Genomic DNA, 22,190 nt, shown 5'->3' on the forward strand with positions numbered 1-22,190 from the left:
GAAGGGGGCTCAACAAATCGTTTTAGTCACAAAACTCTTATAGTTACCTAAAATATACTTGGATTCAGTGGGCGTATTTTCTCGATTTTTCCTCTACTTTGGACACTCATATTATTAGATGTCAACACAATCTCGTTAAACCATCGGTTGAGCTCCCTGCATTGGACCTTCCTCTTTCGAATGAGCCCTCACCCAGCCCTAAGTGTTCTCATATAAGGACAAATAACCGATTCCCGTAAACCCATTAATAGGCCCATTTTTGCCGGTAATGTCACCTCGCTGCATTACCCGTGTCTACCCCCTTAACTTAAAAGCCCAAGAATGCTCGGGCAAAATATATTTGTTATAATATAATTGTTAAGTTAAGAGGTTAATATTCTTGTAAATATTTATCTTGATATTTTTGTTCCCTATACAGAATTAAGGCAATCTCGACAGTCTTTAGCCGGAGCTTCTGACAGAATGTCACGAACAAACTTCTCGCCAAGTCATATGCCATCTCATTCTTCAGCTAGAAGACAGAGACCACGGTCATGTAGTCGCAATTTGGAGCAAAACCCACCACGGCCAAGTAGCAGATACAGCATAGCTGATTCAACGCACACCCTTAATAATTACGAAGAAAACAATTGGACTGATCACGACATGGATATATACATGGCACGCAATCCAACGACAAGGACTGGTCTCATGCCCCTTTGATTTGACACTATGTGTGTATAATTTTGCTCAAATGTGTTCAGTGACATTGTTTTGGAACATCTGAACTTCTCTCATTCATGCAGATGTACTATACAGCATGACATTTTAGAAGATATAGAGTAGATAGTTTAGCATTTATAAGAGTAATCGGTTGAATCTACGTTTTTACAACTGTTACCATGTAATAAATGTATTAACGTAGCGGTATGAAAAAAAAGAATGTTACAAACGTTTAGCTTTAAGAAGATTTATATAAAGTGTTTTAATGGTACACGTTTTAAAAATGTACTGTGTGTGCTTGAATCATACAAAGTAAACCTCAATTAATTCGATTATACGATCTCTTCAAATGACCGGAAGTCATAATAACGGGTCAAGATTAACGTGTATGAATGATGGATGTGCTTTTATCCAAAGACTGTATCATAAAAAAAGTATCTCTTAAAGTCTACATTGTGTTTACAATAATTCGTGCTTACAGACACATTGTTTATTATGAAATATATTAACATAAAACGTATTTCATTAAATGTGATATGTCTTGGCAATGAGAATTCTTTGCCAAAAATAGAATGATTTTGTATATTTTTAAATGATAATCGTTTTGTAAGTTTCAGTATTAGAGGAAAAAATTGAAAATAAATATACATACAATATTATTATGTAACACGTGTACTAATAAATTTCAAATTAGTGAAGAAACTGTAAGACAATGTTTCATTTTTAAATTTATACTATATATAGTTAGCATATAGTGACCAATTATATTTTACCATACAATTAACTAATAAAACGTGCAGTACTTACCCTGGAATGAGGATGTTCTTTTCCCATCGAAACCTGATTTCTTGTACAAACTCGTACCACAATTGTGCCAGTGCTGTCATTCCTCCAAGATTATGCGTACAGTGTGCTGCAACAATAGCAAGCCGCCACACTAAGCTATCCATTACACAAGTTTTCACACCTTTCCACTGATCTTCATCCACATTACATATCGTCAAATCACCATAAGTAGCTTTCTGAAACATTAAATAATTTTCTTAAAAAGAAAATACTGACAGTAATCTTTCATTCGTTTTTCTTAATTTCTTATGACACTAAAATTTTTGGTATAATTCACGTTCTAATTTCAATATTTTATGCAAAATGAATAAAAATCATTGTAATAATGTAAAAAAGAAACACTTTAGGAGGATTTCTAGACATTAAAAAAGAGAACAAAGATTCAATTAGTTGTAAAAATGGTAGTAACTTTTATAATAAAACATGATAAAGACAATAAACATTTTCAAAAATAGCTACCATTAATATTATGCTTTCTTAATTACTATTTTAAATTTGAATATTTTCCCGCGCTTTCGTGGATTTGAAATGGCACTGATAATAAAGAGGATTATTTCAATAATTGAAATTACTAATATTTTTTTCAAAGCTACTACAATCATAAGCTGTCCGAGTGTTAAAATATAAAATATTATTCACCGCATTGTCATCTGCATCAGGAAATAGAAAATAAAGTATAGACAATAATATTTCCTCTGGGATCGGTCCTCCTACATTCTTATTCTTTTTCGTAGTTGCTTTGCTAACAACTGTTGAAATTGTTGGTATTTTAGATTCCGTTAATATGTTAAAAACTGAACTCAGCGATTGATCATCTTGTTGGGCATAAAGCACAGCATCCCCAAGCAGATCTACCATAGTTTTTTGATTGTTACAAAGATGCAAAAAGTCCATTAAGTATTCCCCAAGTAAACAGGCTGGCAAGGAAACCATTTTCACTTGAACGGACCACTCAGGTGCTAACTGTGGTTCCAGATCTGTAAAACCTTCGCTATCAACTACAACGTTTTCTGACATTTCAGGCCATGTCGTAAATAAATGCAGCTCCCTGGAACAATAAATTATGTTAGTTCACTAACTTAACCACCTTAATTATGTTTCATTTTATAGTGTAATAGTCTTACGCAATCGGATCATATGTTGCCCCAAATGGAAGTTTCCCAAGTTCAGCAACACCTAATGTTTCTCCTTGCATAAAATCAAAATCTGGGGGTTCTTGAGTCCAAGTGCTATTAGTCCAATCTTTTAATAAATACGAAAATCTTATAGATATCATTACTGGATCGAGTCTCACTCCACAACCTTCTCCAACTTTCTGTTTAAATAGAGCAAGTAATCCTAAAAGTAACGTACTTGTATGAATCAAATGTTATACAATATTGTTAACTTTTGATTAAACATAATTACTTCTATACTTTTGTTTTATAAACCATATTCGTACCAGTGAGATACTTGCAGTGAGGAGGTATCTTTTTCAAGTGTACCATATTGAAATGGGTACAAACCCCTTTCCCAATACTAGTACCAAGATACATTTTCTGCCATGATTCTTGCACTTGCACTAATGTAGGTACATCGCTAAAAATGAATAACAATTTTTAACTTATTATAGTATTAATGTGCACTATCAAACAAATAGTTTTCTCAATTACCAATTAGCATTAGTAGCAGCAATTGCAAGAGAACTAAGTAAAATTTTTATTTTTGTTTCATCTGTTACAGATTCTTTTCTGACAGACTGCAAAACAAGGAATTCCCTGACACTGTAATAGCGAGCTATTTCCAAATGATTCCCATCAATTCTAGCAAAATCGTTGGATGCATTTAGCGCGTCTTTATGACATTGTACCTTTTCTTCTTCACTTTCTTTGGTAGAATTAAGAACATCTGTATCTTCCAATTTCAATTTAAAGTGTTTCAATACAAATTCTGCATCTGAAATACAAAAATGCATCTATTTGCATTCAATAAATTATAAACAATATATGCTAATATTAAATATATCTGATTGCAATTTTGAATGAATGTTAGACAAACCAGCAAAATAAAGCTTCTGCGAATTCTCTTCCCATTGACAGTTGACAAAGTCTCCAGATTTTAAACAACGACCAATTTTTGTATTTGGCAGCTTCCATTCGTGCATAATTTCTTCTAATCTCGCTATAAACACTTCCCATTCAGAAGCTGTAGTGAAATCATGGTGATAAAAGTCTTCAATTTCAACGTTATTCATTTTTTAAACTATTTAAAATGTTTAAAATGTTGTTTACAATCGAAAAGTTCAGTGCATTTAAGGTTAAATATTTAACATTTATTCATTACCCATTGAGTTATAACTTTCACTGACGCGGTATATTTTACTGTAAAATTGTACAGAGTGCACTGTTACTATGTTCTTCTTGCTTTTCCGAATACCTGTCAAGTCCGATTTGGCTGAAATTTTGCAAATAGCTTCATTTGACATAAAAACAATGTTAGTGAGAAGGAGTTCTGGCGATTCGAAACAAATTTTTTTATTATTTTAATATTATTACCTGCATTACCGACGTACCTCGAAAACAAAATCGGTTAGGTTATGCTATATTTTAAGCGGTGGGGGCCGCAGTGGGAGGGGCGAAGGCCCTCCCCCATCGATTTGTTGGACAATCAAATTGTGCAACAGTATCGAATATATTCGAAGTGCTGTTGTAATATTACAACGGTAATGTCATTCTCTGCTTTACCGATACAGTGTCAATACCGGCACCGACGAGATACTGTTAAAGACCGCCATCCTTATGGGAGTTCGCGGCGGCGAAAAAATTCGACGTTTTCTTACGCCCTCTAGAATATATTGCGGCCGCAGTAAGAAACAGAACCAGAATCAATGAGTTTACCAACGACGAGGTTCGTTGCTGAACTGTATCATGAGACATGAGATGATATTTTATCTGGTCGATGCTATTATTATTTCTTCGGTGATTCGAGTTAAGTTCGTTTTACAAACCTTTCGGAGATACTTTTTAAGACGTAAAATATTTTAAAGGATGTAACTTAATAACCCTCTTTAGTTCATTGGCAATTATTTTTTTAATAACTGACGAACTCTAGTTCTAAGTTTAGGGTATGTGTTTTTAAGGTAAAAAAATATTCATTTAGAAAAAATGATGAATAAAAAAAATATTACATAGGTTCTGTAGGATATAGTCATAATAATAATAATAATATAATAAGTAACAGGTGTCGAAAAGAAGAGAAATGTATTTCAATAAAATCTTTTATTTAATAGTAAGTAAAAGCTGGATAAGTGCAACATTGCTACCCTCTCCACTTGGGGGGATCCCCCTAGGCGAACCGAGACGCTCGACCAGGAAGCCGTGTAATATGATCCGAACCGTAATATTGGTGTGACTAATACTAATTCAACGATAAAACTTTTTTATTTTTAACTTTTCCTTAATTAAATTTTTACTAACGCATTGGTGAGATTTTTCTGATTAAAATGATATCAAACACGATATAGTTTGAATTATATTTATTTATTTATTCAGAATATGCTGCGGTAATGCCACGAATGATCGGTAATGAGCAAGAGCCGTTATTCCATGTTTGATTGTGAGTTGAGCAACACACGGTGCGATTGATAGCAAAAATTGAAAAAGTAACTAAGTCGCGGTATTTTCAGTGTTAGATTTGTATTCCACGAAAAAATAAATATCTAAAATTACCACAATAGTACATATATACAAATTTGTCCACTGCTTGACACAGTCTGCGACCTTTCAGAATATTCGGGGTCTGTTTTCTGTTATAAAGTCTTGCCATAAAACCTTGAAAAAGAAAGGACAGTCAAGATGGGCCATGATGGGGTATGTGCGGGCAATGACGCACTCAGAATTTGTTCTTGGAGGGAGCTAAGTTGAACGAATACAAATATTTTTAATACAAAAAACAGTGTTATTAATATGTGACATAAACAGTAACACTAATTTAATTAGGAACAGATTTTGGAAAATTTTCTGTTGTTCTCCTTTCTTTTTCTTTAGAGGATGCTAGAGCCCCTTAGTCCCCCCTTGAGTGCGCCAGTGTCAGCGCGGGGTATGCAAGGATGCGAACTTTCAAACGTTTGGGGCGTTCGACTCTGTTCACCACATGGCAGAATAAGGGAATACACTAAGCGCTTAGTATGTCATTCTCTGTTAAAAATGCCTACTTCCGCTACCTGTGAAAAAGGTAAAAATGCCCACCTGTTAACAGTCTGCTAAGAGACGAATCTCTGTTAACAGTTAAATGATATTTTTGGTTTAAGAATCATTATTTTATAAATATAACAGTAATTTTCGAATTATTTTTTATTCAGTTCTTGTATTTCTTCAGAATGTTATATATCAAATATTCTTATTTTTCATATATTTATTTAGTATCGATTATTACAATAAAAATGTAATACAATTATAAGGTAAAATATAATTGTTTTCCAAGCAGCACCGACGAGATACAGTATTGCCTCGAAATAAGCAAGTGGCTCGGGACCGAACCGTTGCTTATTTCGAGGGAGGTAGCTATTCGGCTTGACTTTGTTCTCGAAACGGGACGATAGAGAACGCCAGAAACGAGTGAGAGATCCGAGGTAGCGGCAAATCATATAGTGATCGGCCGAGCAGCGATGTTATTTTTTGAACAAGGATAGAAAGCATTATATACATATATTCCATCCTTCTTCTACTAACCGATGTCACTGCTCAGTCGAGCGTGAAATTTATTACCCTAAACATCGGCTTCGCGCTTTCATGGACCTCTCACTCATTTCTCGTACCTCTCACTTTGCGGGCGACTTCAAACAAAGAAGAGGGGATAGCGACTTGCTTATTTCGAAGTCGAGACCACTTGCTTATTACGAGGCAATACTGTAATTATTGTACTGTGGCAAAGCTAAATCATCTCGTTGGTGGTATAACAGTTTTTTTCGGTGGTAGAATGGGTAATATCACTATTCTACATTACCCATTACAGTATTGCCTCGTAATAAGCAAGTGGTCCCGACTTCGAAATAAGCAAGTCGCTATCCCCTCTTCTTTGTTTGAAGTCGCCCGCAAAGTGAGAGGTACGAGAAATGAGTGAGAGGTCCATGAAAGCGCGAAGCTGATGTTTAGGGTAATAAATTTCACGCTTGACTGAGCAGTGACATCGGTTAGTAGAAGAAGGATGGAATATATGTATATAATGCTTTCTATCCTTGTTCAAAAAATAACATCGCTGCTCGGCCGATCACTTTATGATTTGCCGCTACCTCGCGTTCTCTATCGTCCCGTTTCGAGAACAAAGTCAAGCCGAATAGCTACCTCCCTCGAAATAAGCAACGGTTCGGTCCCGAGCCACTTGCTTATTTCGAGGCAATACTGTATTCCTATTTACCGATCGTACCCCAGGCCCACTGGGCCCACTTGGCGGGCCGAACTTTAACACAGGGGCTGGCAGTCTTTAACAGTACAGTAATGCTTCGAAATAAGCAAGTGGCTCGGGACCGAACAGTTGCTTATTTCGAAGCAGGTTGCTATTCGGCTTGACTTTGTTCTCGAAACGGGACGATAGAGAACGCGAGAAACGAGTGAGAGATCCGAGGTAGCGGCAAATCATAAAGTGACCGGCCGAGCAGCGATGTTATTTTTTGAACAAGGATAGAAAGCATTATATACATATATTCCATCCTTCTTCCACTAACCGATGTCACTGCTCAGTCGAGCGTGAAATTTATTACCCTAAACATCGGCTTCGCGCTTTCATGGACCTCTCACTCATTTCTCGTACCTCTCACTTTGCGGGCGACTTCAAACAAAGAAGAGGGGATAGCGAGTTGCTTATTTCGAAGCAGAGACCACTTGCTTATTTCGAAGCATTACTGTATCTCGTCGGTGTCCCGGACCCCTTTTTAGGCCCATTTTTGCCGGTAATGTCACCTCGCTGCATTACCTGTGTCTAAGATCCTTTCGAACACTTATTGAGTCTTTACTGTAGGCACACCAATATTACGGTTCGGATCATACAGTATTGCTTCGAAATAAGCAACTCGCTATCCCCTCTTCTTTGTTTGAAGTCGCCCGCAAAGTGAGAGGTACGAGAAATGAGTGAGAGGTCCATGAAAGCGCGAAGCCGATATTTAGGATAATAAATTTCACGCTTGATTGCGCAGTGACATCGGTTAGTAGAAGAAGGATGGAATGTATGTATAATACTTTCTATCCTTGTTCAAAAAATAACATCGCTGCTCGGCCCATCACTTTATGATTTGCTGCTACCTCGGACCTCTCACTCGTTTCTCGCGTTCTCTATCGTCCCGTTTCGAGAATAAGGTCAAGCCGAATAGCATACCTGCTTCGAAATAAGCAACTGTTCGGTCCCAAGCCATTTGCTTATTTCGAGGCAATCCTGTACTAGAGTCGGCTGTGCTAATGCACACGCATTCTAGACCGTCGGGCGTTATTGGTCGAAACGCTCACACATACTAAGCCCGCCGCTTGCACACTGGAAAGTCAAGTGGTGTGGGTGCCTGACGACGTTGGGAGTCCCAACTTGGGACTAGGCGGGACAGACCGAGTATGTACTAGCACAGCCGACTCTAGTACTAGCCGTGCTGAAGTAAAAATGGCAACACCGCGGGAGTCCGGTCTGAATATATCAACAGCTAACCCTACTCTATCTGCCTCCCGGACTCCCAGACTCCCAGCCAATCAACGTCGTCGGACTCTCGGCTACTCTCTGGACTTCACATAACCTCTTTGGTTTCGTTCCAATAATTTCGCTTGTTTCAAGGTTTTTATTCACTTATATACACGTTTATCAATTCTTAAATGTTTCAATTTGATTCAAAGATGGTTTCATTTTGCTTCATACCTAAATTTTCTTGAAACCACTGTAAATATTTCAAATATCATGCTTCACAACAACAAACTGCTTCGAGAGTACACAAAATTTATATCACATTTATAACAATTTTATACTACCACATCACTTCAATTTGTCATAGTTGCAACGTTTATGTATTGTTTATACATAATTGATATAAAATAGCGTATATTACTACAGCTTTTAATTAAAAAAGACGTTAATTACAATTCCGAGCACAGGACTATGTTTTTGAAAATAGGACTCCCAATTGTCACGTGAGCGGTGTTGCCACGTTGTTCAGCATGGCTAGTACTAGAGTCGGCTGTGGCATTAGGCGTGACTAGAAACCTCTGACCAATCGTACCCGCATTCCTTAGCCTCCGCAACATCTCATCGGGATACAGTACTTACATACATAACGATGAGTTTGTAAAAGAAATAATGAAAGTTTCTTATATATTATTCACAGAAATTGTACATAGTAAATATATTTATTTTAATATGTAGATTAAGAATCAATCATAAAAGTTCATAAACTGTTCGTCAAAATAGAGTTATTAATGATTTTTTCTTTCGCTATCAATTTTTAAAAATTCGACAACGTCATGTACCGGATGGGATCTCTTCGGATAATTTGATGACATAAAAGTACCGTAAGATGGCACTTATGGTATATCAATTTAAAGTTTAAACCTTAATAAAGATAATTATATAGGCGCTTCATTAATATTCTTAATAAAATATGGCTAAATGCGAATTATAATAAACAATGACTATAATTGGCAATTTTTAACCTCTTTTATGAATATTTTAAACATTTGCAATTGCAAATTAAAGAATTTGTAGTTCATTTATTTTTCAAGATTTTATTTATTTAATGCTTTTTGTAAACCACCGCTCTTTTACAATTAATCCGCATTGGTGATATTATCTAATGATATTATCTTCTTTTTTTCAAGTTTAGATTGTAAATTAAAGAGTTGTAATGGTTTAATTTGTGGTGAAAACAAGAGTTTTTGTAAATTGAAAATGTTGTAAAAATTTAATTTTAACATGTTTTTTACGAAAAAACCTCCGCGCTGAAACGGACGGTGCAGGTTGCGCCACCTGACTGCGAACCCTGGAACTAGCAAAATAGAAAGATCCGTGTTTTTTTTGGCAAAATAAGGAACTTCTGGGCTTTTCCGAGGCCGTCAAATGATTCTACGACCTCGGATACATAAGAAAAGTGTCTACGCAATCAATTTAAGTAATTTAAGCAATTAATTTATCTACCTAAGTAAGTACTGTGCACCGATGACAAGATGTCCCATGAGAAGGCCGTAAATCTGCTCTTCTCAGGGGACATCTTGTCATCGGTGCACTATACTTACTTCCAATATTTGAATAATAAAAGTACTGTCTGTAATAACAAAATTATACAGGGTGTTCGATAACTAGTGGTACAAGCGAAAAGGGGGTGATTCTACATGAAAAAATAAATCGAAAATATATAATAAAAATTTTTCATGTGAAGCTTTGTTTTCGAGAAAATCGACTTTGAATTTTCGCCGAGAGATTTTTTAAACCAACATTACCAAGGTTGGATTGGTCGTGCTGGAACAATAGCTTGGCCGCCACGCTCTCCTGACTTAACTCCGCTTGACTTATATTTATGAAGTCATATTAAATTAACTGTGTATTCTGAAGAAATCATAAATTGCGAGCAATTAAAAGAAAAGCTTATTGTAGCCTTTCGTACATTAAAACAGGCCTGTCCAAGTAGGGGAATTTACTCCTGGAACACATGTTTTGAGTCCCCCTCCAACGCTGCTCCTTCAAGTAAGATGCCTGCATTAAAACAACAGAACACGTTCGAAAGCGTTCATAGAAATTTAATTAGAAGAGCAGAATTATGTATTCGGCAGAATGGGCAACATTTTCAGCAATTTCTATAATAATATACTTTATGATTACTTCAACATCCTATTTCATTACGTGTTCCTAATTTTCCGCTACGATAAAAACAAACTTAAACTGCGATAATATCCATCGAGACAATGATCAAGTGCACGCGTACCCGGCGAAAATTCAAAGTCGATTTTCTCGAAAACAAAACCTCACATGAAAAATTTTTATTCTATATTTTCGACTTATTTTTTTATGTAGAATCACCCCCTTTTCGCTTGTACCACCAGTTACCGAACACCCTGTATAACATTATACAATGCACCTAATATTAAAAATATCATATACACTTTTAGTGTATTAATACCATATTAATGGTTGACAATAGAAAACTTACTTTTTTCTTCTTTAATTTGTTATGCATTGTCCACCCATGGCTCTGTTTTAAATGTTGCAGGCCCTGATAGCATGTATTAAATATTTTCATTAAAAATTAGTTACATATTCTATAAAAATTATGTAACTATTATTACCTGGTAAGTGGCGTGTTGGAACTGCAGATGTTGACAATTTCTTATTCAGGAAATATTTTTGTTCAAAGTGGAGGCAACAAACAGAGCGGAACTTTAGTTTTTCGAATGGGAGCAGCCACAAATCTGGCCTACCACATGCTTCCACCCATTGGAGCATCCTCTTTTTATTCGTTTCAGATGAAGGGAAGGTGAACATCCTAATGTCCTTGCTGGGACATCCTCTTACGCAACATCTTTTTTTTCCATTCCTATAAAGATATATTTTAATAATTAATTTCCTATACTAAAATTGCAATATTTAAAGCAAACAATATATTAACGAAAGACCAGCATAAACAATTACTGTTTTCAATAATAGGAACTGCTGGCTGTAACTTCTTATGATTTTTGATATTGTTATACAGTGTGTCCCACGTAACTGGAAACACTCCAATATTTCCTAAACTATTAAAGATACAGGAAATTGCTTTGGTGGTCATTGCATGATAAGATAGAGCAACATTTTGACATAGACAAATCTTTTTTTGCATTATTATTTTCAAAAATATAATGGCAAAGTTTGGTTTTTTAAATGGAACTATATATTTTTCTTTCGATCATTTGATAGTGCTTTTGAAATCGAATTCACTAAGCTTGCATGTATACACTTGATTTTCGTTTGTTTACGAGATATTGCGCTAACAAATTTGGGGATTTTTCATGGGAAAAATTCCCTTCAGTGGGAAATATCAGCAGGGGTCTTGTTCGCGCGTCAAGTGTTAAGCAGGACCGCTTGAAATGGATACCACAGGCGGCCAGTGGGACGGCAGGCCCAAACTTCACCCCTGCTGATATTTCCCACTGAAGGGAATTTCTCCCATGAAAAATCCCCAAATTTGTTAGCGCAATATCTCGTAAACAAACGAAAATCAAGTGTATACATGCCAGCTTAATGAATTCGATTTCTAAAGCACTATCAAATGATCGAAAGAAAAATATATAGTTCCATTTAAAAAACCAAAATTTGCCATTATATTTTTGAAAATAATGATGCAAAAAAAATTTGTCTACGTCAAAATGTTGCTCTATCTTATCATGCAATGACCACCAAAGCAATTTCCTGTATCTTTAATAGCTTAGGAAATATTGGAGTGTTTCCAGTTACGTGGGACACACTGTATACTTCTGTACTTACTTAACTTGTATTTTTTCTTGTTGCTGCATCTTTTCACCAGTATTCATTGTAGAATCCATTGAATAATCCTGAAAAAGGTTGAAAAAACCTGTAAAAATCTATAAAAATTGTTAAACACTTTTTCGTCGCATGAAACTCAATTCACCATTAATCCACGCGCTATACTCTCGGAAATGAAATTATTCTTTCTCAAATATGAAATCAGATCCTGTAACGATGCAATCCGTTTTAATAACTTTATATTTTCAGTTTGTAGACATTTTATTTTTATTAATTTTTCATCTGTTTTCTGTTTTATAAATTGTAAGTTTTGTGAGGCACGTCGAGGCGTTGAGAAATGTTCTGGAGTGAGATCTTCTATTCTAGCAGGACTACATATTTTATTATAAATATTGGATGTCTCCATTTCTTGTAATTTTCTGTGAAATAATTTATAGAAACAACATGTACTTCTTCGAGTAAATGCAGCTAAATTAAGTTTTAAAAGTACAAAACATACTGTACTGATGATGTTTCTGACAAACATAAATTACATTGTACGTCGATGTCCCTGGTGGATGGTGTCTTTGGTGAATGACATTCGTTACCAAGTGAGATCATCGTTTTACTAAAATAATTTATATAATAAGTGAATTATTGTAGAAGCAAATAATGGTGACTATTACGAATTATTATTTTGGCAAAAATATTACAAACCCCTACCATGAAGGAGATGCAACTTCAAGTGCACAATCTTTATTCTGTTTTAATGTAGAGGTCGATGTGGTTGGTTTTGTTTTAATATGGATAAAAGTTCCTTCTACATTGCTTAATGACAAATGCAATTTTTATAATACAATAAACATAAAAGTATATTATTATTATAATAATTGTAATTATATTTTTTGCATGTTATATACAATACGTGAAAAAAATCTTTTTCTCTTACTTGCTATTTGTTATTAAATTAGCCTCTTGATTCCATACAAATGCAGATGGTATTGCTGATCGCTTTAATAATCTTACACCATATTTTCTCTTTGGCATAAAATCATCTTGTGTAAAATGTTCAGAACATACACGAGCTCTTTTAGGTGCAGGTTCCTCTAATTTACATGCTTTCTCCCAAGCCGATCGAAACATTGTTGCTTTTGGAAACCTGAAAGATACAATATTCTTTATATTTATTACATATGTGTTATTATAATTAATAATGTATTGTTTTATTAATATTTATATTTACACATGAAATGATATCCCACTATTTTTATCATTCTGCCTTTTCTTACAAACATAACAGCTAATTACCATGATGGTAATAAATTTAAACTATGAATATAAATTATAGAATATAATATAAAAATACACTGTAAATTATCGCATATATATACATCAATATATATACATCATGTATATATGTATATATGATGTATGCAAAGATGCCAAATCAAACGATCTTACAATTAGTTACTGATAGTTACCAAAAATTTGTTTATTTACTAGGTAAGAAACTATATATATATATATATATGTACATAGATTAAAATGACTGAACTGCGGTCCCGTTTTCATAGACCACAATCGTTACGTTCATGATGTAAGGATACAAAGTGTGTTCTTGCGCACGGCTTCCAGCTTACCCAATAAGCCAAATAACTTCCTAAAATACTTCATATTGGGTTGTCAACCAATAGGGTAGTTGCATTAAAACCGCTAAGTTTAAAATATAAAGTAGCAAACATAAAAGTACAGTTCGTTGATGTAATTTTATATTGGAGCTTTGCTCGCATAGGCTTGTTCACTTCTTCTCGAGCGAATTTACCAATAGAAAATGTATCGTCTTTTATTGTTACTTTCAATTCCCAATAGAAAGTATTATCCAACCGTTGTTTTAATATGGCGGAAAGTGGGAATGCTCAACAGAACTGCTGAGGGAACACACTTTATGCTTTATATCCTTATATTATGAATGCACCTGAAAGAACTTCATAAACGATTTTCTATAGTTAACTTACGTGGCGACAGAGCTTCTAAACGAATATAACCAATGTATCTAATATTCAGGTTTCATGGGGCTATGTCTATCTGATACGATGTAAGACGTTCGTGTTCAATGGAGTACGGTGGTCCGATTGACTGTTAAAAGCGTCATTGGAATCGTCGTTTTGATTAAAATATTTATGTGTTAATAAACTTTCCAGAAGACGCAGCTTACTTGCTAAACTTTTAGTTATCACACAAAACACATTTATTAAGTAAGTAAAATTCCAGAGTTTTCAGATCACGAAACGCCCGCGCGTTTCTTGGGTAACCACAAATCACACTTGGATATGCTTTAGATACTTCTTAGTAAATATTTAACGAAAATATTAATTTGAGTCAATTGTTTTCAATCAGATATTGTTTATTATCACTTATATATTTGTTGTGGGCAGTAAAACTTTGATTGAAATATTTTAAGTAGTTATTATCGAGTATTCGTATAACTACTCAATAATTACTAAAACATTTCAAATGATCATTAAAAAAGTATAGAGTATACAATTAGCTGTGCTATTTCAATCTTATTTTTTCTGACTTTTTAATTGCTTTGCCTATCATTTTTTTAAATATTTGTATCAATTTGGACCTGTAGTATTATCTTGTTTATAAACATTAATTATTTTGTACATACATCAAGAAGAAGAAACATTACATGCAATTACCAAAATTTTAACAAGATATAATTTGAAACATAAATTATTACAAATATGTAGATCATGATTCGTGTATTTATTTTGAGATTTAAACTTTATTTTGAGATTTAAACTTTATTTTATTTATGACCTTATATACATAAGTAATAGGTAAAAACTTTTCAAATGTAACAAATATATGGAAACTGTTATAGAAAGCAAGAATATTTGAAACAGAAATAAATTTTATTTGAGAATTGCTAGAAACTTAAGATAATAAAATAAATAATAGATATCTAAGGTATATGTTGCATGCAATTTATTTTAGGCTCAAATACCAAGAGTGTTTATATATTAATTCTGTCTAAAGTATTTTAAAAACAGCATTGCAAGATTAAAATACGTGTGATATGCGTTATATGAATATTGGGTAATTTAAATTTCAATAGAATTTATATCTTTTTTTGAGAATTTATAGTTTACATTGAAATTTCCCTGAATTGACAAAAAATAATCAATTTATATCTTTTACTTGAATTTTATTTAAGTTTGTGTATAATCTTTACGTTAATGTTTAGCATAGCATTATATTTATTGTACTTATTACATTTGCATTCTAAATTCTGATTAAAATTAATAACAGTTCAGAGTAAAATTTTCAATATCTTTGATGTTTCAGATATGAGGCGTAAGAGTGAAAGGAACAAAGCGAAAGTAGGAACTCCAGAAAAGGAAGTTGAGAAGCCAACCAGAAAGTCAACGCGTAGACGTGCAAAGCGGACACCATCGACATCACCAGAAGAGGAAAACGATGAATTACCAAAAAGTGTTGGTAGCAAGGAGACGGAAAAGAAGTCAGTGCAAGTTCAGAAAAAAGAATTAGAGCAAATAGAAGAACGTAATGAAAATATTTTATCTACTGAGGTGGATATTAAAAGCAAGTTGCAAGACGAGAAAGAGGACAATACTGACGGATCAGTATGGAAAGTGTCAAGAGCCGATGCATCACCTGGAGAGATACAGAAGCTGAAGTTATGTAGACAACTCAATCTGTCAGAAGGATCGTCTGATGCTTCTTTAAGTAGGAAAAAATCGAACAAGTGGCAGGAAAGTGGTGAGGGAGTTGCAGAGGAGGTTGACTCGGCAGACAAGCAACTGGTTTCTTGTACAAGAACGCTCAGTAGCAATGAACAGCCGAACGAACCCTCCTCTTCATACCCAGGTCAGGACTCCAACGAAGAGGTAAGTGATAGCAAGGAGATCCTGCCTGAAACCACTTCAGCCAACTTGTCTGACGATAAACCAAACATAGATCAGCAAGGTGAATCAAATGAGGAAAATATCTTCAACGTAAACGCTGATAGTGAACCTACTAAGTTGAGTAGCACAACCATGTTGGCTCCTAGTTCAGACGGTAATCGCTCATCCATGGAGACAAATGTTATACCAAAGGAAGAAAAATCATCTGTGGAAGATGTCAGTGAAAAGTCAGCAGAAGCATTTAGTAAAGAAACTAGCATTGAAAATGCTAAAAGAGAGACGAGTAGTGACGAGGAGGACGACGAAAAGGTAAAAGCTCGTGAAATAAATTCGTCGTCCGAATCGAACGATGAAGTTCGTACTAAAAGTAGTAGAACTACCTGCAAAATACAACCTGCCAATCGCAGGAAGCATAGAACCAAATACAGAGATTCGTCCAATTCTGATACACCTGATTCAGAGGATGAACCTCCTATCAAAAGAGATATTGAAATTGATAATTACGTGCAAGAAGAGAAGATAAATGCAGAGGACTCAGGTGAACAAAAAGATAATTCCGAATCACCAAAAGCAAGGAATAATTTGTTATTAAATAATGTGAACGTAGAAACTGAACCTTGTGAAGCAAATAAACAGAAATTGGATAATTTAAATGATAAGTCGGTATCAACTACAGCGCAGTCCATAGCTTATAAGCCTATAAAAGTAAATTTGAAAAGATCATTGTAAGCAAAAATTAATAAGTTTTTAATTCGTATAACAATTTGATGGATAGTTTCTTTATTAGAATTTTGTTTCAGCTCCTCAAGAATGTTGACAGAGAAGAACGATGCGAAAAAAGATGACAATGATACAAACACGAATAATGAAACAGCTATTTCAAACAAGGTTTGTTATCCTTTTTATTATATAAACGTTAGTTAATGATTAATGATAAATTTATTGATGTTTCACAGGAAAATCATGATAGTACCGAACAAAATTCAAAATGTGTTCCGAGAAAACGTCGGTGGGGCACTGCACTATCTACCGATACCGCACCTTCATTTTCAATTTCTACGGATTCACTTAAAGTAATACTTTCATTCTTAAATTGTCAATTTCTTTCACATAAACAAAATATCCCTTTCTATTTCTTATTTGTAACATTTTTAGACCTTTACAACCATATAAACATGTTTCACGTCTTACAATTTTCCAAATTTTCTAACTTTTATTTTTTTAGAATACGCTGTTAATATGTTACAATTGTATTTTAGGCATTAGTGCCAGGAGCAAGACCGTTGTCAATAAATGAAGTTCGCCTTTCAAAAGACGATGACGAGGACAGAGATCGTTATCGGGTCAATGAAAAATGGCATAATTCTAACGAAGGAGCGAACGATGATAAATCTGGCGATGAAAGTCTTCTGCAAAAGAACGGCGGAACGAAAAAAGGGGATGCAAAGATAGATAATCACATAGGTATATAAATATGTAAATAATTAAGTCGCGATTTTTGTATACTTGGAGACGGGTTGTATACTTGGAAAGAAAAGTTTATTGGCGTTAATTGGCGCAATTAGAATTTTTTCTAGGGTGAACCAGGTCTCATAGTTTTATTAATAATGTCAAGTATTTCATATTGTTTAATTTTAATATTGTCTAATTCTTTATATTGTCTAATTCTTTATATTTACAATTTCACGTAATACGAACATTATTATATTTTGTTTTTAGTTATGTTACATATTACATTTTGGCCATAATATTGGTTTTTAAAATCATAAGATTTTAGAATTTTAGAACTTCGAAATTCTTGAATTCTGGAATTTTAGAACCTTGGAATCTTGGATTTAAAAAATTTTTAAATTGTAAAATCTTAAAATTCTGGTACTTTAGAGTTATAAAATCTTAGAATTTTCGAGTCTTAGGATCTTAAAATTTAAAAATGAGTGAGCCAGTCCACATTTGAGGGGCCATACCTACCCTGGTTCCTATCTAGTTACACCACAAGTTTATTAGCCGGCTGTGCACGCGAAGGAGGGTAATGTTTTTGATACCTATCTTTCGTATACCGGACATAATGAACAACACACTGTACTTGACTCAAATATTTCATGTGTTTATTAGAATTATTATGATTTGCAGCGGCTAGACGTAAAATATCAATCGTCAAAGAAACACCACATGTGAAATCTCCAAGTCCGCCTGCTACAAAGCCTACGAATATTCTTTTGATCAAAAATTTGGTTCGTCCTTTTACTTTAAATCAAATTAAAGAGCTTCTTTCACGTACTGGCACAATCGTCGAAAATGGATTTTGGATGGACAGAATTAAATCGAAGTGTTTTGTAGAGGTATATGCATTTTATTGTAATTTAAATATTAATATGATACATTAAACATAAATAACAATCTTTAATTTTGAATAAACACTTATTCTTATTACTAATTCAATTTAACATTAGTATGTATATAGATAAGTAAAGTTTAGCGGTAAATTTAAATCCGAGATGAGTGAGCGAACTGATCTTCCAGAAGAAAATAACTGTACTTAGTTAAGCAAACACGTGTAGATATCCTACAGCAATGTCATAGTAATTGTAATTGAATTATTTTAGTATGCTAATGAGGATCAGGCATTTGAAACGAGACAAGCGTTGCACGGTATATCCTGGCCCGTGTCAAATCCGAAGAGGCTACACGTTGAATATGCAACCAAAGATGACATGGAATTGGCACGAGAATTATCAAAAGATCAGTCCATTCCAAGGAAAACAGAGCCTCTTGTACCGTCCGATTCGTGGCAACAAGATTGGAACCGTGAGGAAAGAACAAATACAAAGGTACAAATTTTAATTATATTGCTGTTACATAGGGATGTGCGACCCGGCTAGTCGGGTCGGTTCGGAAAACATCGGGCGGACTCGGGCCGGCGTCCGATACATGCGTGCAGTCGTATAGCCCGACTATTTCGGGTTCGATCGGATACACTCGGGCCGATTCGGACGAGCTCGCGACCCAACTCACGATCAGTCCCATCGAAGTTGTCGCAGTGAAGTTGGCTACACATTCAGTAACACATTCACGCCGCGTCGTCGGTGAGCCGCTGAGCGAGGGGCACGCGGAGGGGGGACTGCATATGTTAATAAATAGAATACTAGTGTATCGACATTGTCGTCGGTAAATGACATAGCGATCTACCTATAAGGTCGAAACCTACTTATGAGGTCGATTGAGTTGTATTGAACTTGTCGCAGTCAAGTTGGCCATGCATTCACTCACCGACGCAGCGTGAATGTGTTAGTGAATTTGTAGCCAAGTTCGATGCAACTCAGTGTACACTGAGTTGCATTGAACTTGTCGCAATGAAGTTGGCTACAAATTCACTAACACATTCACGCCGCAGCGTCGGTGAACCGAACTCGCCATCGGCTCACCGACACGGCGTGAATGCGTTAGTGAATTTGTAGCCAACTTGACTGCGACAAGTTCAATGCAACTCAGTGTACCTACTTGTTAATGCTTGCAATAAGCATGTTCAAAATCTATTTTGTATAAAGTTAACATACAGATGACATGGAATGAAATTTATTTCAAATAAATTCGTTACAAGTATTATTTTTCCACATAAAAATTATCTTATTCTAAAATTCCACATAAAACAGATTTTGCACATGCTTATTGCAAGTATTAATAGGCGCCCGAGCCCGCCCGAGCCCGCCCGAGCCCGTAATATCGGGTACCCGCACATCTCTAACTGTTACATGATTGAAAAAATATGAAGGATGATATGATAAATTGAAAAATGAAATGCATAGATAAATAAATAACAAGTGTAGTTGAATCGATGAAAAATTGATTGATATAAAATATTCAAGTAAGAATTGTAAAATAATAGGTGATGGTAGTCCGAGAGTGGGATCTGGGTAAAGAAGATGGTCAGCAACACATGAAGGAGAAGGAACGTGAAAAGAAGGAGCACGATAAGAAGAGGCGACAGAGGAGTCGGAGTCCTGCGGTGGAAGCTCATCTTCCGGCTCCAGCTCGTAAATTTAAAAAGAAAGAAGACGACCCACCACCAGCTAAGCTTTTAGACGATCTCTTTAGAAAAACGAAGGCGACGCCATGCATATACTGGTTACCGCTTACAAACGAACAGGTACGCATGATATTTCGGTAGAGATCGACATAGGCGTTTGTCGAACCGATTCGAAGTCAACCTGCGCACTTATACCAATTCGAAATCTCTTATACGATTAATAAATATAAAAATCAGTTGTTTACTATTTAAAAGTTTATTATTATAATTGCAGATAGTCGTGAAGGAAGAAATGAGAAGGCAACACATGGCGGAACACGCGCGCAGATTAGAAGAAATGAGACGCGCGGAGAGAAACAACAGGGATGGTCGCCGCCGTCGGAGCCCGAGAAAATAATTCTCTAATCTACCATTGTCGATAAACATACCCTCTCCTCTGATACAAAAATTCCAATTTTGACCAATTCCATTTAAAAAAATGGCTCTAAATCACGTACAGACAAACAGATCTTTTTCCTCTTTCTTTTCAGTCTGTGGATTTATTGATTACCGTTCCAAAGCATTCATTTTTCTTTTATTTGACGCTTTGCAGGCTCTGTTTTATAATTACTGCTTTAATGTTTCGCGTTAGAATTTTTCGTTTTTTAGTTGAGGGTTTCCACAAAAAGAACAATACCTTTTTATTTTAATTTCATTTTCATACATCCGTTTGAAGCAGTTTCTTATTGATTCGTTTATTAACGTGTAACTTATGAAAATTGTTTGCATGACCCTGCACCCTCTGAATCCCTTCTATCCCAAGTTTCAGCATTAAACCGTACTTCTTACAGGTCGACATTAACTATTCAACAGTGTTTGCATCGTCTAGGAGACAAGCATCACGTTCTACGATACATCGTGGTAGCGTGGTATCGCGAAACGCAGCTTGGGAATTGGAGAATAATTGAACCCGTGAAATGAAATGAACTTAGTAATTCGTGATTATTGAAAATACTGTTTGCCCTTTTACGAAAAGAAAAGTAAAGATGAAAGTTGGGCAAAAGCATAGCAGCACCAAACGCCGCCCAGATGGTGAGACTGTGGTTTATTGACTGACATGAAGTTGTCCTAAGTGTCGAGAGAATATCTCGTCTCTCTCTCTCTGAATTACTTTGTTTCTTTCGTCAGTAGAAAAGTAGCCAGGCTTCCTTGACATGTACTACCACCACTTGGTAGTAATGTGTAAAGTTTTGGTGTTTCTTTCACGTGATGCATCCGCACAGTCAGAAACACGTTTGTACATAAAAGATTATTCAATATTCCGTGACTATATGTAAAATTATTAATAAATGTAATACAGTATAGGATTACGTATGAAAGTACACTGTATTTAGTGAAAAGAAAAAAAAAATTCCATTATTCATCGTTAAAATTTTCCACAAGAAAATACATTTTTCGAAATGAAAAAGCAATTTTGTTACATTTATTTTGTCATTGCAATATCAAATGGCAAAATGAAAAATGAAACTGTTTCGACAAACAAAATCATGTAATAGATAAGTCAGAACACTCTTTCACGTGTTCTATGAAAAACTAGAAGGAAACTGCTTATGTAAATTTATTCAATCTTTATTTATATCAACATCATTAATACTAACTTTGTAATTGTTGCAATTTACAAAAATCGTGAATTACAGGATGTGTGCATGTCAGCTATTAATTAAAATATTTCAGTCACAAATACTATCGATAGAAGAAATAAAAGTAAAGAAAAATTGAAATTCTCTATTATTTTAAAGAAATGATTTTTCGAATTCTGAACGATCATGCTTATATTCTTTAATATCTTTTTTTTTGTTATTACGGTAAAGAATATATTAAATTTTTAGAGTGAACACAAGATATTAATTAAACTATCCTTTGCGATCCATCTTACCTCTTTTGTGATTAAGATTAATTGATTTATAAAGAACAAACTGAGATACATAAATTTATGGTACAGAAGGTAGATCGCAAAGGATTAACGTTACGAAGATGGTAAAAAAATGTGTATGCATTACAATTAATTTTATAATCCAGAAATTTGGCAATCTGAATACGATACAGAAAGTACTTAATTCTCTTATTTACATCGCAGACTGGAATTTTCACTTACGAACTTATTGTAAAAGATAAGCTTAGCAATTATGTATATATTATACATCTGGATTATGTAATTTATTTGTAACATGTATACACGTATCCTTACGGTTTACTATTATTCTCAA

At 34.6% G+C, this 22,190-nt stretch overlaps 4 protein-coding genes across 5 annotated transcripts in view; 2 read left to right on the forward strand and 2 right to left on the reverse strand.

Annotated features, from left to right (window-relative positions):
* Positions 1-1,063, forward strand: part of LOC114881488 (leucine-rich repeat and fibronectin type-III domain-containing protein 5) — a 54,930-nt gene extending 53,867 nt beyond the window's left edge. The window contains exon 8 of the mRNA XM_046285771.1: positions 419-1,063. Within this exon, the coding sequence (XP_046141727.1) occupies positions 419-702 (284 nt within the window). The 3' untranslated portion in view covers positions 703-1,063. The remainder of the gene's footprint in view (positions 1-418) is intronic.
* Positions 1-4,028, reverse strand: part of LOC114880958 (rab3 GTPase-activating protein catalytic subunit) — a 65,126-nt gene extending 61,098 nt beyond the window's left edge. The window contains exons 1-6 of the mRNA XM_029197510.2: positions 3,586-4,028; positions 3,201-3,483; positions 2,990-3,126; positions 2,673-2,886; positions 2,188-2,596; positions 1,510-1,724 (exon numbers count right to left, since the gene is read on the reverse strand). Of these exons, the coding sequence (XP_029053343.1) occupies positions 1,510-1,724; positions 2,188-2,596; positions 2,673-2,886; positions 2,990-3,126; positions 3,201-3,483; positions 3,586-3,781 (1,454 nt within the window). The 5' untranslated portion in view covers positions 3,782-4,028. The remainder of the gene's footprint in view (positions 1-1,509; positions 1,725-2,187; positions 2,597-2,672; positions 2,887-2,989; positions 3,127-3,200; positions 3,484-3,585) is intronic.
* A 5,230-nt stretch (positions 4,029-9,258) lies between these two features.
* Positions 9,259-13,488, reverse strand: LOC114880953. The gene is made up of 9 exons (XM_029197498.2): positions 13,229-13,488; positions 12,935-13,144; positions 12,709-12,813; positions 12,506-12,613; positions 12,152-12,425; positions 12,007-12,074; positions 10,833-11,080; positions 10,697-10,759; positions 9,259-9,538 (listed from the first exon to the last, which is right to left on the reverse strand). Exons 1-8 carry the CDS (start codon positions 13,294-13,296, stop codon positions 10,716-10,718), a joined length of 1,125 nt encoding a protein of 374 aa, XP_029053331.1. The 5' UTR covers positions 13,297-13,488; the 3' UTR covers positions 9,259-9,538; positions 10,697-10,715.
* A 495-nt stretch (positions 13,489-13,983) lies between these two features.
* On the forward strand, positions 13,984-21,293 carry LOC114880954 (apoptotic chromatin condensation inducer in the nucleus). 2 transcript variants are annotated; one of them, XM_029197499.2, is made up of 9 exons: positions 13,984-14,240; positions 15,340-16,645; positions 16,721-16,808; positions 16,877-16,993; positions 17,180-17,384; positions 18,051-18,259; positions 18,524-18,748; positions 19,804-20,064; positions 20,219-21,293. In XM_029197499.2, exons 2-9 carry the CDS (start codon positions 15,342-15,344, stop codon positions 20,339-20,341), a joined length of 2,532 nt encoding a protein of 843 aa, XP_029053332.1. In that variant the 5' UTR covers positions 13,984-14,240; positions 15,340-15,341; the 3' UTR covers positions 20,342-21,293. The 2 variants fall into 2 exon arrangements, with proteins under 2 accessions (XP_029053332.1, XP_029053333.1); XM_029197500.2 differs by lacking the exon at positions 13,984-14,240 and having other exon boundaries at positions 15,810-15,902; positions 15,973-16,645.
* Positions 21,294-22,190: the final 897 nt, after the last annotated feature.

The sequence above is a fragment of the Osmia bicornis genome, chromosome 5 (assembly GCF_907164935.1).
Source record: "Osmia bicornis bicornis chromosome 5, iOsmBic2.1, whole genome shotgun sequence".
NCBI classification, from domain to species: Eukaryota; Metazoa; Arthropoda; class Insecta; order Hymenoptera; family Megachilidae; genus Osmia; species Osmia bicornis.